Below are 18,223 nucleotides of genomic sequence, written 5' to 3' on the forward strand. Positions count from 1 at the left end.
CCCCTGCAGCCAGACCAAAGAAGGTGTTCATCAAGTCCTAGGTGAGTCCTCCAACTGGAGCATGCTGCATATGGACGAACAGTTCGCATAACTATGGCCCATGAAGAGGACATCTGAGGTCAATGATAGTTGCCCTAGAACAATGAATGTGTTAGCTGCGAGCTGGAGGATGCACATACAGCTTATAAGCCCTGTATTTCCAGTGCTCCAAGCCCATTATCTCATGTGGAGATGCTCCATCTTGAAACGCCTGTGTAGCAGCACCGATACGAAAAGAATGCATCCCATAGCATCCCAACCGCAAGCCAAAACCCTTGTTGCAGGTTCTAAGTTTGTCCGCAAATAGATACCTGGAGAGGGATGTGCCCTTTTGATGCATTAACAGTGTCCCTCCCAGTCTAGGCTGGATGGCCTGCACTGCATACGATGGTCCCCAAAGGATTTTTAGCCAATGTGACCCATGCCCCTTTCCCATTCTGGTCTCTTTTGAATCGTCACAGCTTAACCTGCATTGACCATGTCCCTTCTAGCAGTGGTCCCCAACCCCCGGTCTGGGGACCGGTACCGGTCCGCAGATCAGTCGGTACCGTGCCGCAGCTCCTCCTCTCCAGCTGCTGCCTCAGGGGCTGCCCTGCCACTCTGCTGCCAGCTCACCTTTGGTGCTCTCCAGCGGCCGCCATGGCTGGGGATCCCCCTTGTAATGGCACTGCACAGCTGCTGCTGGCAGCACCCCCCAGCGAGCGGTGGAAGTCAGGGAAAGCAAGGGGAGCAGGGGCTCAGGCGGCGGTGACGTCCCTCGGCAAAAGTCTACCCCCCCCCTGGGCCTCTGTAAAATTGTCAAGCGTTGACCGGTCCCCGGTGATAAAATGGTTGAGGACAACTGCCTTCTAACATATGACAAGTGATGAATGAGGTAGCACTTCTCCCTGGCCTTCTTGGGTACCACCCCAATGGGGGAGACCCTTTGGTTTGTGAACAGTGGGAAAGAGAATGGGACTGCAATCCTGCTGGTCGTGGTCTCCTTACCCAACTTCTCCTTCACAATCCCCTGCATGTGGATGGTCGACCTCAGATAGCCACTCTCTGCTGTCAAACTTGCACCTGTGAAAGGAATGTGGAAACCTACCTCAAACCCAGTGAGCAGATATTCTACCACCTCCCTATCCAGTTACCTCTGCAGCCAACGCTGCAGAGCCTCTAGCTGTACCAGAACAGGGGGCTCTGATGAGTGCACCTTCCATGCTGGCCTCAGGCAGTCCTGGTGGCAGTTGAAGGTCGAGGGGCTCTTCTTCCTCATGAAAGATTGGGCCTGATGAAAGGGCTGCTGGGTGCTGCCCTCCTTGGGTGCAACCCAAGCCTGTATGTGCCCCACCACTCCTCTCACAAACAAGTGAGCAGCAGCAAGGCTTCTGAGTGCAAACCGTGCGATTGTAGTCCCAGGAAAAAAGCCCCTTGTCTTACCTAACATGGTTACATCCTGTACCAAAAATCGTCACCCTCCCACCAAGGACATATTGTCCCCCTTGTCTCGCCTCACCCCAACCCACAGCCTGCAGCTGTGGGACGGATGTCTGTATAAGGCTCGTGGCTCGCTAAGTGCATGAAGTGGAGAGAGGAGGAATTGGTGGAGAGCCAATAGCTCACACACAAGGGGGTCAGGGTGACAGCTGTCCAGCCCTCCAAATGCCTACATGGCACTTATTCTTCACCATGCCTCTCCATCAATGCCTGCTTTTGCCCCACTAAGACCGTTTATGCACTGGAGGTTTCATGGCAGGCTGCAGCCTGGGGTTTTAGTCATGGCACGTTGCCCCGCCTCTTCTTGCACCCACATGGGGGAGCATTTGGCCCGGTGCGCCTCATCCACCCCCGATTTGTGTTCCTATACGAGAGCTGGGACAGTGAAGTTCCCAGTGCATAAACGGTCTAGGACATGGATATTCCTTCGATGTCTTGGGTCTTACATCATGCATAGGCATGTTTTACTAATTATCTATTTAGGATAGTTACAAAAGAAATGGGGCAGGGTGAGAATACGGACACAGTAGAAGGCTCCAGCAACACTTGGTAATTAACTGACGTGAACAGGCATTTGGTTTGGGCCAATAAACACCAATGCTGACAGAGCCTCCTGCCGTGTTCACACCCTAAAACCAATCAGAAAGACCATTGGCAGCACTGAAAAGAGTTTCCTTAGCTGACAGCTGACTGACTGTATGATGGTTTTAATGTCAGATGGATTTAGCAGGGTTTTGTTAATTTAATCCTAATGTTTAACTTTTAAATGAATTCAAGAGCATATTAAATCTAGGAGCTTCAAGGAATCACAATTTGGAAACTGGGAAGATTTCTACCAAGGGCTTAATTCTTTCATTTGCTGCTCAATCTGGAACAAGCTGCTGTTCCATAGCAAGATTTTGCAAGATTAATGTTGCCATGTATATGGATTCTTATATTTCATTGACGACACACATTTGATAATCTATTGCGCTAGACATTTCTTGTGTGTATTGTTAAAGATTTGATTTTCTCCATTCCCTTGTTACAATATCACAGCAATTTATTTTTGTTATTTAGATTTGTCTTGAAAGGTGGTCAGGCTGAACTGTCCCTGGCTGACAGCTGTCCATCCCTCCAAATGCCTACATGGCACTTTGCCAGGACTCTTTGTCAATTGTTGCTTTTGCCCCACTGGATCTCCCTATCTGCACAGGATCACAAACAAACTCAGCCTGTCTGTACAGACCTTAACATGTCAGTGAAGAAAAGGAAGCTGTGTTGAGAATACCAAAGCAAGCTTAGGAAATATGGACCTGCCCAGTCACTGGAAAAAATCTTGGGGGACTGAAAGATCCATAAAATATATTTCAAAAAGCTTTTTTATGCACTTCAGTGTAAAATTTTAACAAACCAAAGCTGAACTCCTAAATTGTTGAGGGATCTTTCTTTTGGGTGCACAGTGGAACACTCAAAAAACTCTAATACTAACGATATTGCTTAGATATCTTGGGTCTTACATCATGCACAGGCATTTGTACTAATTATCTATTTAGGATAGTTAAAAATAAAGGTGTATGTGTGTGTGGGGGGGGGAGAGAATACAGCAACAGTAAAAGGCTTCAGCAACACATGGTAATTAAGTGAGGTGAACTCCTGGGAGCCAGTTGCCAAGGACAGAACATAAATTAAGCTCTGTCTTACTTACACAGACTTTTAGTCTATTATTTGACAGAAACTAGCAGCACACATTCTATCGAGCCCTCTATGGACTAACCTGGACAGGTGGATAGATGAATTTAAACCGATAAATTGAGCCAGACCTCCTCTCATTTGTTACAGATCTTAATGCTATTTAGGCATCAAACCACATCCACATGAAGCATGAAGACATTCTACTTGACAACGGAAACTGAGCAGAAATGGAGATAGGGAACCAAAGCTGAAAAGGTTCAGAGAAGAAACAGGACTCTAAGGGATTCGATAATATTTGGTACTAGAACATCCATATCTGAGTGGAGCACCATTGCAGCAGTTTCAAAGGTATTCCTTCCTAACTTTTACGTTTTAGGATAGATTCAGATGGGTAGCCGTGTTGGTCTGAAGCAACAGGAGTTGTACATTTTGAATTTGGTATTGGAGGTTTCAACCACTGATGAAGCCAATGAAAACAGATTCTATCTAGAAGCCGTTATGGTTGTTCCTTCTGGTATATAAAAGATGTAAAAGAAATTGAATTTACTCATTGTATATATTATTACAAACATATTGCCTTAGAAAGGTTCCCTGTTTTCTTCTGTGTATTGCTTGAATAAAATGGCATTGGTCTTTAGGGCACCTCTAGCTTCACTTTGTTCTTATATTTTACTAAGTTTTCCAGAAAGATTTAATAAATCACATTTTAAAAATTAATATATAAAATTGCATCGTGGTGTAAGACAAATTGTAACTGGAGCCCTCATGCCAATCTTCCTACCTGCACTGTTAGAGGAATGGCCATTGAATCCTATGAATACAGCGTTGGTCTGGACAAAGTGACATCCTTAAGACCGACAAAATATAATTCTGGGTAAAGCTTTTGTGCACATGCACAATTTGACTTCCAGAAAGAAGCAATGGGCATTTAAAATGTACACGTTTATTGAGAATATATAATGGGCAGCCTAAAGAAAAGTGGAGAGACAAAGGATATTCAACAAAAATGGAGTCCAATAGCACCTTTAAGGCCAACAAAGATTTATTTGAGGTGTGAGCTTTTGAGTGCATGCACAGTTTCTCAGAGTTCACTCTTCCTCAGAGTGCATTTGTCTCAGGAAGAGAGCATGCACTCAAAAGCTCGCACCTTGAATAAATATTTGTTGGTCTTAAAAGTGCTATTGGACTCTATTTATTGTTGTGCTACTTCAGACAAACACAGCTACCCACTTTAATCAGAGGATATTCAAGACAGAGTGTTCTTGGTTCTCAAGAATCTGAATTGCTGGTTGAAACAGTCTCTTTAACTTCAGTGAACCTAAGAATCACAGGAGTGGGCATCTGGAGATGTAGGAAAAATCTATTCTGGGTTAGATCTACCAGTGAGGAGGTACCCGAGAGGCTTATTGGGTGTGGGAAACCAGACTGAGTTAAAATTAAGAATACAAAAAATCAGAGTCCAGGAGCACCTTTAAGACCAACAAAGATTTATTCAAGGCATGAGCTTTCGAGAGCAAGCACCTTTCGTCAGACTATGATCTTCTTAACATCTGACGAATGGTGCTTGCACTCGAAAGCTGACGCCTTGAATAAATCTTTGTTGGTCTTAAAGGTGCTACTGGACTCCGATTTTATTGTGCTACTTCAGACAAACACGGCTACTTTAAATTTAAGAATACTAAGTCCTGCTTCTCTGGCTGTCCTATGAAAACTGCTTCCATTTGGGAGTGAAATTGCCCATTTGAAAGCTCTAAGATGGGAATGCAGCATTTATACGTGGAGTTAAAGTAATTCTACTGAATCATGGACCCTTAACAATGGGGCCCCAAGGCCTTCTAGGACTATGTTGGCATATATATTCCAAAAAGAGGACTTCCAACAGACACATCACCATTTGTGTGTGATATTGTCTATGTAACAACAGCCCTCATATGTGGAATTTAATATGGAATCAGGAAAATTTTCGCTGTCCTTTTTTATACATGCAAAAGTTGGATAGGAGTCGTTCTCCAAGGTTTGGTATAGTTCTAGGTCAAATTTCCAGAGTGTGTGGACGTGGAAGTTCTAGAAGCTTAAAAAGGTAAAGGTAAAGGTATCCCCTGTGCAAGCACCGAGTCATGTCTGACCCTTGGGGTGACGCCCTCCAGCGTTTTCATGGGAGACTCAATACGGGGTGGTTTGCCAGTGCCTTCCCTAGTCATTACCGTTTCCCCCCCAGCAAGCAAGCTGGGTACTCATTTTACCAACCTTGGAAGGATGGAAGGCTGAGTCAACCTTGAGCCGGCTGCTGGGATTGAACTCCCAGCCTCATGGGCAGAGCTTTCAGACGGCTGCCTTACCACTTTGCGCTACAAGAGGCTCTTTCTAGAAGCTTAGGTCAGGGCAAACTAACACATGGTTGGTGGGGTTGGATAAAGTCAGTGAGATATTGATCTCCCATGTATCAGAATCAGAATACCTTTATTGGCATAAAATTGCAAAGCATAAAATGAAATTTTCAAACAGTTTCAGATGTAAAATCTATCGTAAAAGATTTTCATTTAAAATTGCCAGTAAAAACTTTGCTACTTTTATAATAGTTGCTCTGTCCCTCACATTTAATATCATTTTAATACAGTGTTTCTCATTAACACAGCTGAATTTCAATTTCTTCAGATGATTAGCTAACGGGCGACGAAATACTTCAAACTTAGGACACACCAGAAGTATATGGTGCAACGTGTCAGGGACACTACATCCATGTAAACAGTATCTCTCCTGAGGAGGGATCTTCAAAAATCTACCTCGGGTGACATTTGAAGAAATGCTCTTCTTAACTGGTGTGTCTCCAAAATTTGGAGATACATGGGCATGGATTTGTAAGATAACGGAATATCCCAGAAGTGGGGAGAACATACACTGTTGTTAGAGGAGCCCAGAATCTGTGTATCCTGATCTTCTAGTCTCTGTGATATTAACTTTAGTATCGTCCTTTCATCTTGCATGCTAAGGGATGAGATGTCCAGACCCATAATTTGAAGTTTTTTTGACATTTTGCCCAGCCAGCTTAAAGAATAAGGGTCACTCAAAAGGTTAATTAACAAACTACCCGTTTGAGCATGGAAATGAATTTTTAACCAGTATTTAAAGGACTGAGACCAAGCCCGGGCTTCTAGACTCTGTTGGCCAAGTTCTGCGACAAGTGTATGATTGGCCACACAGTTTGGGACTCCTAGCAGATTTCTGAAAAAGAAAGATTGGATGTTCTCTAATTTATTATTAAATGCATCCATCCATATTGGGATTCCATAAAGTATCTGAGGAATTATTTTGGCATTGTAGATTTTAATGGCTGCTTGAAGGTTTTTGTTGCCTTTTTGATGATAAAACTTGGCTAAAAGGGACAACTGGCCTTTTGCAGATTTGATTGTTTTTTCTCTATGGTTGGCCCAACAGTTATTATAAGTAAAGTTTATGCCTAAATACTTATAGTGATTGACCTGTTCTATATGTTTACCATTTATTATCCAGGGAAACCTATATCGGGTCTTTGCATATACCATGATCTTAGTTTTTTCAAGGTTTATTTTTAGTTGATTGTCACTACAGTAATCTCCGAATGACCGGAGATAGCGTATTAGGCCAACTCGAGTCCTAGATAAGATAACTGTGTCATCTACATATAAAAGAAGTGGAGTGGGTCTCCCATGTAGTTTGGCTATGTCACTCTTTGCTTGTACAAGAATGACTTACCTACCAGGCTATGGTTAAAAAAAGAATAGTAAATAACCATTCATTCATCTTAGTTTATTTACAGTGCAATCGAAAGACAATTGCCTTCAGAGAAAGCACCTTTGAATAGACCAGCGAAGAATTCTGAAGAGATCAGCTGAAGATAGTTCTCTAGAACATTTCCTCCAGGTAACCTGCACCTGGATATTGAGAACAAAATGACCAATTTTACATCCATATCTGAATTTGTGCTCCTGGAATTTTCAGACACCCGAGAACTGCAGATCTTACATTTCATTATTTTTTTAGTAATATATGTGATTGCACTGACTGGGAATGTTATCATCATCATGGTTATAGTGCTCAATCATCATCTACACACCCCCATGTACTTCTTCCTAATGAACTTGGCTGTTCAGGACCTTGGCACAGTTTCTGTCACGGTACCCAAAGCTATGGCCAATTCCCTCCAAAACACCAGGTTAGTTTCTTATTCAGGTTGTGTGGCTCAAGTGTTTTTCTTCGTTCTATTTGAAGCAGCAGATCATGCCATCCTTACAATAATGGCGCATGATCGGTATGTGGCTATCTGCAACCCATTGCAATATGAGACCATCATGCACAGAGGAGCCTGCTTTCAGATGGCAGCAGGTGCATGGATTGCATGTAACCTTTATGCCACTTTACACACCACGAGCACTTTTTCCATCACCTTCTGCTCCAATAAGATCAATCAGTTCTTTTGTGAAATTCCACAGATGCTTCCACTCTCATGTTCAGATTTATATCTAATTGAAGTTGGAGTTCTTTTATTCAGCTGCATGCTAGTTGGAGGATGTTTTGTCTTCATTGTCATAACCTATGTGCAGATTTTTGCAACACTACTCCGCATGCCTTCTGTGCAGGGTCGGAAAAAAGCCCTGTCCACTTGCATCCCCCACCTCACTGTGGTGTCTCTGTTTGTTTTTACTGCAGTGTTTGCTTACTTAAGGCCTCCTGCTAACTCTTCATCTGATATCAATATGATTTTTGCTGTCATGTATGCTATATTACCTCCACTGCTGAATCCCTTCATCTATAGCATGAGAAACAAAGACCTGAAGACTGCATTGACGAAGCTCACTGATTTTAGACACTTCCCCAAAACCTTTTCTGCCAAATTCTAGGAAAATTGTCTTGAATGACTTTATCTGAGTTATTTTCTTGACTGTTTTTGTAATGTGGGGAATCCAAATATAATAAGAATGAAAAATGTTTTGGTTAATGTTTTGATTTGCTTTCCCCCTCTTCTTGTTCTCAGTCTGTTGCACTAGACTTTTGACAGGCAGGTGGGCATAACCGGCCCCAGGAAAGATGCTTTACATGTTTTTTTTTCTGTGTTGGCATAACTGGCCACAGATTTAAATAAAACCTGAAGTGTTATTTAGACAAAGGGGAGATCCTGCCCTGTTTTCAGCCGACCACACCCCAACCTGAATTTTAACTCAAGTCTTTATTATTACGGTACTAGACCAGTAGTTAAATTACAAAATACATAAAAATATCTGGCATTAACAAGGTACATAATAAATCATTGATAACTAATATATTATAAAATTTAAAAACATTTCAGCTATAAGAATCCTTCTAATTTTAAAATTCTCAAGCAATTGAGACTATCTGTACCTAATTTGTTCCGAATCTATCCAGCTCTTCCATGTTTTGATAGATCTCCAAGCAAATCTGGCCACAAAAGAAGTTATTTCTGTGCTTGTTTCTGACAACATGTCTTTGATTGCCTTTGAGTTGGGCTTATTCTGTAGGGAAGGTATAAGAAGCCTATTTGGATGAACAGAGAACTTCAAGAGGAACTAAGAAAGAAAAGGAAAAAGTTCAGTAAATGGAGGAAAGGACAGAGCTATAAAGATGAGTACCTACAGGTTACTAGGCACTGTAGATCAATTATCAGAAAGGCCAAAGATGACAGTGAGCTAAGATTGGCCAGGGAAGCCCATTGTAACAAGTTAAGATTTTTCAGTTATGTGAGGAGCAAACATAAAGTAAAGGAGGCAATAGGCCCACTGTTGGGTGCAGATAGACAAATAGGCTCAGTGCCTATTTTACATCTGTTTTTTTCCCATAGGTCAAAGGGTTTAGGCACATCTAGAGTTGGCAGTAGCCAAAGGATAGTGTCTGGGTGGCAGGTTGACATGGATAGAGAAGTTGTCGAGAGGCATTTAGCTGCACTTGATGAGTTCAACCTCTGCAATGTTTTAGTCTAACCAGAGTCTCTCCATGTTTTCTTAACTTTGTTTATTGGTGGGCCCCTATGTAACCCTGGCCCATTATATTAGCTGTCTGCCTGAAATCGAAACCTGTCTGCTGTTCACTTGTTATCATGATTTGCTGTGCTCGCTGTGAACTGTTTGTCTTTTGAACCCGGCGGGCTAGCTCTGCTCAATGTAACAATAATTCCAATAAAGCTTTTTTTTTACAGAAGTTCATTGTGAGTTCTTTTAGCACTTGACACCAACATACCCAGGGGTTGTAAGACAGCATTGTAAGACCTGAATCACTGGTCATACTCCAGGATTGCCTCATCACCCCCAAGCTCCCAAGCCTCCAGGACATGTGGCAGGTACCTGCCAAGATGCCTGCTGCATTGCAGGTATGCTGCACTGATGACTGACAACTATTTAGCAAAGCCCGTGAGCCAATTGTTGAATGACTGCTCGCACCGCGGTGTCACCTTCTTCTTGGTGTATTAGTACCTACTTGTGTCCCTCCCATTTTTGTGGCTTGCCTTATGAAGGCAAAAATGTCCACAAAATGCCCTTCCAATGTGCATTCCCATAGATTGTGGAGCAGGTGAATATAAGGGAGGGCTTCCATACCCATGAACTTTCTGGGGGGTTGCCTCATTGCTCCCCCCTCTCCTCTCACTTCCAGCAGCCAACTGGCAGTGGCTCTTGGCTTACATTGGCAAGGTCTGGCATAAATGGCCCTTCCAGGCAGTACCAGCCCATCTTCCTCAGAGGACTCACCTGAGGATGTCAAGCTTTGCCTGGAGCACCCACACCTGTGGCAACACCGTGCTCACCATTTGTGGCGCCATGCCTCAGAGCAAGTGCCAGCATTACATGCTCCTCTGTGCTCTGAACTGGCCTCATCACCATGCTTGTCAGTGGAGCTAATGTCCTGCTGTGAATCCCTGCTACTCTTGCCACAGAACTGTTGAGCCATAGCTTTTCAAGACAATTCTCCCACCCAAAACTTGAAGGTTCCCAGGGGGGAGAGCTCCAGGTGCCAGTCTGGGCAATTAGTCAGAGAGTGTTACTTCTGGGGCGTCCTTGGACCGCTTGGCGCCCATTGACAAGATAACTATTATTGTTACATTGAACAGAGCTAACTGGCCGGGTTCAAAAGACAAACAGTTCACAGCAAGCACAGCAAATCATGATAACAAGTGAACAGCATGCCATACTTCCCCTAAAAGGCTCCCTCTATGCCGTCTCATCACAATAGCATGGTCTTTCAAGACTTCCTTGATTCCAGCCATTCACAGAGGGCATCACGAATGTCGTGGAGCCACAAATCTGTTCCCCAGTCTGAAATGTGTACAATGTCGGGATGATATAGAGCTTCCAGGTTGTGGTCCACCTCCAGATGCTTGACCACTGTCCCTCCCCATCCTTCAGTTTGGTGTAGTGGTTAGGAGTGTGGTTTTCTAATCTGGCATGCTGGGTTCGATTCTGCACTCCCCCACATGCTGCTAGCTGGGTGACCTTGGCTTTGCCATGGTACTGATAAAACTGTTCTGACTGATCAGTGATATCAGGACTCTGTCAGCCTCACCCACTTCACATGGTATCTGTTGTGGGGAGAGGAAAGGGAAGGTGACTGTAAAGCGCTTTGAACCACCATCGGGTAGAGAAAAGGAGCATATAAGAACCAACTCTTCTTCTTCTCAACAAACCTAGTAAGCATTTTATTAACTTTCCTAACCAATAGGCTCATCCCCTTGCGTGCCAAGTCATACCCATGGCTTTCAACTATTGCTGACAGGATATTTTGGTTCTGGCAAATGTTGTCTCAGGACCATTAAATTTCCAGTAATAACATTAATTAGCTGTAACTCTTCAAACTTGGGGATGTTCCCCCCCCCCCCCAAGTTGTATTACTACAGCCGCTGGCACGGCTGCCCTATAAACCTCTGACACAACCACCTCCAGGAGTGTTTTCCACTTCATCCCCCTGCAGCCAGACCAAAGAAGGTGGTCATCAACTCCTAGGTGAGTCCCCCAACTGGAGCATGCTGCATATGGAAGAGAACATCTGAGGTCAACAATAGGTGCCCTAGAACAATGAATGTGTTACCTGCGAGTTGGAGGATGCACATACAGTTTATAAGCCTCCAGCGCTACAAGCCCATTATCTCCTTTGGAGATGCTCCATCTTGAAATGTCTGTGTAGCAGCACCGATACGAAAAGAGTGCATCCCATAGGATCCCATCCTCAAGCCCAAACGCAAATTGCAGGTTCTAAGTTTGTCCGCAAATAGGTACCTGGAGAGGCATGTGCCATTTTGATGCATTTACAGTGTCCCTCCCAGCCTAGGCTGGATGGCCAGCACAGCATACAATTGTCCCCAAAGGATCTTTAGTTGGCAAGTTGGCCTTTGCAACCGGTCTTCAAGCTCAGATGCATACAACTGGTAGGGTGACTCCCATTGGAGATCCAAGTGCCTTTTGACAGAGCTATGCCCAAGCTATGGCTCAACAGTTCTGTGGTAAGAGTAGCAGGGATTCACAGCAGGACATTATCTCTACTGACAATCACGCTGATGAGGCCAGTTCGGCGCTCAGAAGGGCACTTAACTTTTGCACTCGATCTGAGGCACAGCACGGTGTTGCCACAGGTGTGGGTGCTCCAGGCAAAGCTTGACATCCACAGGTGAGTTCTCTTCTGAGGAAGATGGGCTGGTACTGCCTGGAAGGGGCATTTATGCCAGACCTTCCCACCATAAGCCAAGAGCCACTGCCAGTTGGCTGCTGGAAGTGAGAGGAGAGGAGGAAGCAATGGGGGACCCCCACAGAAAGTTCATGGATACGGAATCCCTCCCTGATATTCACCTGCTGCACAATCTATGGGAATGCACATTGGAAGGGCATTTTGTGGACATTTTTGCCTTCATAAGGCAAGCCACAAAAATGGGAGGGACACAAGTAGGTACTAATACACCAAGAAGAAGGTGACACCGCGGTGCGAGCAGTCATTCAACAATGGCTCACGGGCTTTGCTAAATAGTTGTCAGTCATCAGTGCAGCATACCTGCAATGCAGCAGGCATCTTGGCAGGTACCTGCCACATGTCCTGGAGGCCTGGGAGCTTGGGGGTGATGAGGCAGCCCTGGAGTATGACCAATGATTCAGGCAAATGGTGTCTCACAACCTCTGGGTATGTTGGGACATAAAACACCAGGATACCTGGTTTGTCAGGCTGGGTCCCAACATGTGCTCACAGCATGAAAAGGAGAAGAAAGGTACATTGTCCAGGCAAGACACAGGGCTTGTGTGCTGGGACTACGATCGCATGATTTGCACCTAGAAGCGTTGCTGCAGCACACATGTGTGTGAGAGGTGTGGTGGGGCACATAACGGTTTGGGTTGCACCCAGGGAGGGCAGGACCCAGCAGCCCTTTCATCAGGCCCAATCTTTCATGAGGAAGGAGGGTAGTTGATAGCCCCTCGACCTTCAACTGCCAACATGATTGCCTGAGGCCAGCATGGAAGGTACACTCATCAGAGCCCCTTGGTCTTGTGCGGCTGGCCAAGGTAACTGCAGTGCAGAGGTGGGGGAGGTGGGGAATGGCCCGGGGGAGCTGGGGGATGGCAGGGGTTTACCGACAGGCCTGGTGCTGGCAATTATGCACAGCGCCAGCCTGCCACAGCCCCAGATTACCCAGGAAGCTACGGAAGATCCTGCGTTCGTGTAACATGAGTCTTCTGTAGCCCTGGGCCAGGAGGCTCCCACCCTTGTGGCGACAGGAGGCGTTATAGGGGATTTACCCCAAAACACTGCTGCCGCCAGTGCAGGCAATATGGCCCATGCATAATGGGCCTTTGCTGCTCATTCTAGAACAGGCTGCTGTTGCTTAGCAAGATTTTGCAAGATTAATCTTGCCATGTATATGGATTCGTAGATTTTATGGAAGACACACATTTGATAATCTATTGCACTAGACATTCCTTGTGTATATTGTTTAAGATTTTCTCCATTCCTTGTTACAATATCATAGCAATTAATTTTTGTTATTTAGATTTGTCCTGGAAGGGGGTCAGGCTGAACTGTCCCTGGCTGACAGCTGTCCATCCCTCCAAATGCCTACATGGCACTTATTCTTTGCCAGGCCTCTCTGTCAATTGTTGTTTTCACCCCACTGGATCTCCCCACCTGCACAGGATCACAAACAAAATCAGCCTCTCTGTACAGACCTTAACATGTCAGTGAAGAAAAGGAAGCTGTGTTGAGAATACCAAAGCAAGCGTAGGAAAAATGGATCTGCCCAGTGACTGGAAAAAATCTTGGGGGAATGAAAGGTCCACAAAATATTTTTTCAATAAGCTTTTAAGGCACTTCAGCTTAAAATTTTAAGAAACCAAAGTCAAACTCCTAAATTGTTGAGGGATCTTTCTTTTGGGTGCCCGGTGGCACGCACAAAGAACTCTAATACTAAGACAAGGATATTGCTTAGATATCTTGGGTCTTACATCATGCACAGGCATTTGTACTAATTATCTATTTAGGATAGTTAAAAAAAAAAGTAAAAGGCTTCAGGAACACTTGGCAAATAAGTGAGGTGAACTCCTGGGAGCCAGTTGCCAAGGACAGAACATAAACTAAGCTCTGTCTTACTTACACAGACTTTTATGATTTTACAGAAATTAGCAGCATACATTCTATCGAGCCATCTATGGAATAACCTGGACAGATGGATAGATGAACTTAAACCGATAAATTGAGCCAGACCTCCTCTCATTTGTTACAGATCTTAATGCTATTTAGGCATCAAACCACATCCACATGAAGAATGAAGACATTCTACTTGACAGTGGAAACTGAGCAGAAATGAAGATAGGGAACCAAAGCTGAAAAGGTCCGGAGAAGAAACGGGACTCTAAGGCATTCGATAATATTTGGCACTAGAACATCCATATCTTAGTGGAGGACCATTGCAGCAGTTTCAAAGGTATTCCTTCCTAACTTTTACAATGTTTTAGGATAGATTCAGATGGGTAGCTGTGTTGGTCCAAAGCAACAGGAGTTGTACATTTTGAATTTAGGATTGGAGGTTCCAACCACTGATGAAGCCAATGAAATCGGATTGTATCTAGAAGCCGTTATGGTTGTTCCTTCTGGTATATAAAAGCTTTTGTGCATATGCACAATTTGTCTTCCAGAAAGAAGAAATGGGCATTTAAAATATACATGTTTATTAAGAATATAATGGGCAGCCAAAAGAAAAGTGGAGAGACAAAGTATATTTAACAAAAATGGAGTCCAATAGTACCATTAAGGCCAACAAAGATTTATTCAAGATGTGAGCTTTTGAGTGCATGCACTGTTTCTGACTCTACCTCAGAGTTCATTTAGTCTGAGGAAGAGAGCATGCACTCAAAAGCTCACACCTTGAATAAATCTTTGTTTTTTAAATCTTTGAATAAATATCTGTTGGCCTTAAAAGTGCTATTGGACTATATTTTTTGGTGTGCTACTTCAGACCAACACGGCTACCCACCTGGTTCTCAAGAACCTGAATTGATGGGTGAAATCGTCTCTTTAACTTCAGTCGACATAAGGATCACAGGTGTGAGAATCTGGAGCTGGAAGATAAAATCTATTCTGGGTTAGAACTACCAGTGAGGAGGTACCTGAGAGGCTTATTGGGTGTGGGAAACCAGACAGGGTTAAAATTAAGAATACAAAGTCCTGCTTCTCTGGCTGTCTTATGAAAACTGCTTCCATTTGGGAGTGAAATTGTCCATTTGAAAGCTCTAAGATAGGAATGCAGCATTTATACGTGGAGTTAAAGTAATTATCCTGCATCATAAACCCTTAACAATGGGGCCCCAAGACTTTCTAGGACTGTGCTGATATATATATTCCAAGTAAGAGGACTTCTAAAAGACTCATCACCGTTTGTGTGTGTGGTATTGTCTATGTAACAACAGCCCTTATATGTGGAATTCAATATGGAATCAGGAAGATTTTCACTGTCCCTTCTTGTACATGCAAAAGTTTGGTTTGGTATAGTTCTAGGTCAAATTTGTGTGGACGTGGAAGTTCTAGAAGCTTAGGTTTGGGCAAACTAACACATGGTTGGAGGGGTTGGAGAAAGACAGTGAGATATTGATCTCCCATGTAGTTTGGCTATCTACAAACTATGTCATTCTTTGCTTGTACAAGAACGACTAAGCTACCAGGCTATGGTTAAAATTAGAATAGTAAATAACCATTCACTTATCTTAGTTTATTTACAGTGCAATCGAAAGACAATTGCCTTCAGAGAAAGCAACTTTGAATAGACCAGCAAAGAATTCTGATGAGACCTGCTGAGGATTGATCTCTAGAACATTTCCTCCAGGTAACCCGGGTTGGACCAGAACCAATGGGATGAAATTAATTCAAAAGAAGTTTCATCTAAAGATCAGGAAGAAGTTCCTGACAGTTAGAGCTGTTTCTCAGTGGAACAGGCTTCCTCGGGAGGTGGTAGGTTCTCCATCTTTGGAAATTTTTAAATAGAGGCTGGAGAGGAATATTCTGTGAAGGCTTAAGGGGGTGGCAAGTTACAGTCGATGAGCGAAAGGGTTGTGAGTGTCTTGCATAGTGCAGGAGGTTGGACTAGATGCATAGTGGCCTCCTGAAGAGAGATAAAATTTAATTCTGGGTAAAGCTTTTGTGCACATACAATTTGTCCTCCATAAAGAGGCAATGGGCATTTAAAATATACATGTCTGTTTAGAATAAAATGGACAGCCTAAAGAAAAGTGGAGAGACAAAGAATATTCAAGACAGAATGTTCTTGTTTCTCAAGGATGCTTGAATCTGAATTGCTGGGTGAAACAATCTCTTTAACTTCAGTAGACTTAAGGATCATAGGAGTGGGAGTCTGGGGCTGAAGGAAAAGTCTAGTTTGGGTTAGAAATACCAGTAAGGTTCCTGAGAGGCTACCTGGGTGTGGGGAACCAGATTTAAAATTAAGTAGACAACGTCCTGCTTCTCTGGCTGCCCTACAAAAAACTGCTTCCATTTGGGAATCAGAGGCCAGTAGCACCTTTAAGACCCACAAAGATTTATACAGGGCATGAGTTTTCGAGTGCAAACACTCTGGCTCACGTCCTGTATAAATCTTTGTTGGTCTTAAAGGTGATACTTGACTCTGATTCTATTGTGCTATTTCAGACCAACACGGCTACTCATTTGAATCCATTCGGGAATGAAATTGTCCATTTGAAAGGTCTAAGATAGGAATGCAGCATTCATAGGTGGAGTCATGTATAATAGACAGGCCCTTAACAATGGTCCCCAAGGTGCTCTAGGACTGTGTTGGCAAACACTTTCCAAGTAAGATGACCTCCAACAGACTCATTACCATTTGTGTGTGTGGTATTGTCTATGTAACAGCAGCCCTTACATGTGGAATTCAATATGGATTCAGGAAAATTTCAATTGTCCCTTCTTATGCATGCAAAGGTTGGATTGAAGTCGCTCTCGATGGTTTGGTCTAGTTCTAGGTCATATTTCCAGAGTGTGTGGAGATGGAAGTTGTAGAAGCTTAGGTCAGGGCAAAATAACACATGGTTGCTGGGGTTTGGGAAAGTCAGTGAGAGATTGATCACCTCTGTAGTTTGGCCATCTACAAACAATTCCATTCATTGCTTGTTTAAAAACAAGTTAGCTACCAGGCTGAGATGGTTAAAAAAGAAACCTAAATAACAGTTCACTTCTCTTAGTTTAATTACAGTGCAATCAGAAGAAAATTGACTTCAGAGAAAGCACCATTGAATAGACCAGCTGTGGATAGTTCTCTAGAACATTTCCTCCAGGTAACCTGCACCTGGATATTGAGAACAAAATGACCAATTTTACATCCATATCTGAATTTGTGCTCCTGGAATTTTCAGACACCCGAGAACTGCAGATCTTACATTTCCTTATATTTTTAGTAATATATGTGATTGCACTGACTGGGAATGTTATCATCATCGTGGTTATAGTGCTCAATCATCATCTACACACCCCCATGTACTTCTTCCTAATGATCTTGTCTGTTCAGGACCTTGGCACAGTTTCTGTCACGGTACCTAAAGCTATGGCCAATTCCCTCCAAAACACCAGGTTAGTTTCTTATTCAGGTTGTGTGGCTCAAGTGTTTTTCTTTCTTCTATTTGAAGCGGCAGATTTTGTCATCCTTACAATTATGGCGCATGATCGGTATGTGGCTATCTGCAACCCATTGCAATATGAGGCCATCATGCACAGAGGAGCCTGCTTTCAAATGGCAGCAGGTGCATGGATTGCATGTAACCTTTATGCCACTTTACACACCACGAGCACTTTTTCCATCACCTTCTGCTCCAATAAGATCGATCAGTTCTTTTGTGAAATTCCACAGGTGCTTACACTCTCATGTTCAGATTTATATCTAATTGAAGTTGGACTACTTATATTCAGCTGCATCATAGTTGGAGGATGTTTTGTCTTCATTGTCATAACCTATGTGCAGATATTTGCAGCACTACTCCACATGCCTTCTGTGCAGGGCCGGAAAAAAGCCCTCTCCACTTGCATCCCCCACCTCACTGTGGTGTCTCTGTTTGTTTTTACTGCAGTGTTTGCTTATGTAAGGCCTCCTGCTAACTCTTCATCTGCTATCAATATGATTTTTGCTGTCATGTATGCTATATTACCTCCACTGCTGAATCCCTTCATCTATAGCATGAGAAACAAAGACCTGAAGACTGCATTGTTTAAGCTCACTGATTTTAGACACTTCCCCAAAACCTTTTCTGCCAAATTCTAGGAAAATTGTCTTGAATGACTTTATCTGAGTTATTTTCTTGACTGTTTTTGTAATGTGGGGAATCCAAATGTAATAAGAATGAAAAATGTTTTGGTTATTGTTTTGATTTGCTTTCCCCGTCTTCTTGTTCTCAATCTGTTGCACTAGACTTTTGACAGGCAGGTGGGCATTACCGGCCCCATGAAAGAAGCTTTACGTGTTTTTTTGTGTTGGCATAACCAGCCACAGCTTTAAATAAAACCTGAAGTATTAGTTAGA

General features: G+C 43.4%; 2 protein-coding genes across 2 annotated transcripts; both read left to right on the forward strand.

Moving 5' to 3' along the window:
- The first annotated feature begins 3,390 nt into the window (after positions 1-3,390).
- LOC143826312 (olfactory receptor 14I1-like) lies at positions 3,391-8,509 on the forward strand. The gene is made up of 2 exons (XM_077315057.1): positions 3,391-3,540; positions 6,978-8,509. The coding sequence occupies exon 2, from the start codon at positions 7,122-7,124 to the stop codon at positions 8,067-8,069; it is 948 nt and encodes a 315-aa protein (XP_077171172.1). The 5' UTR covers positions 3,391-3,540; positions 6,978-7,121; the 3' UTR covers positions 8,070-8,509.
- An 8,508-nt stretch (positions 8,510-17,017) lies between these two features.
- Positions 17,018-17,965, forward strand: LOC143825284 (olfactory receptor 14I1-like). Its single transcript, XM_077313308.1, has one exon. It carries the CDS (start codon positions 17,018-17,020, stop codon positions 17,963-17,965), a length of 948 nt encoding a protein of 315 aa, XP_077169423.1.
- Positions 17,966-18,223: the final 258 nt, after the last annotated feature.

The sequence above is a fragment of the Paroedura picta genome, chromosome 16 (assembly GCF_049243985.1).
Source record: "Paroedura picta isolate Pp20150507F chromosome 16, Ppicta_v3.0, whole genome shotgun sequence".
NCBI lineage: Eukaryota > Metazoa > Chordata > Lepidosauria > Squamata > Gekkonidae > Paroedura > Paroedura picta.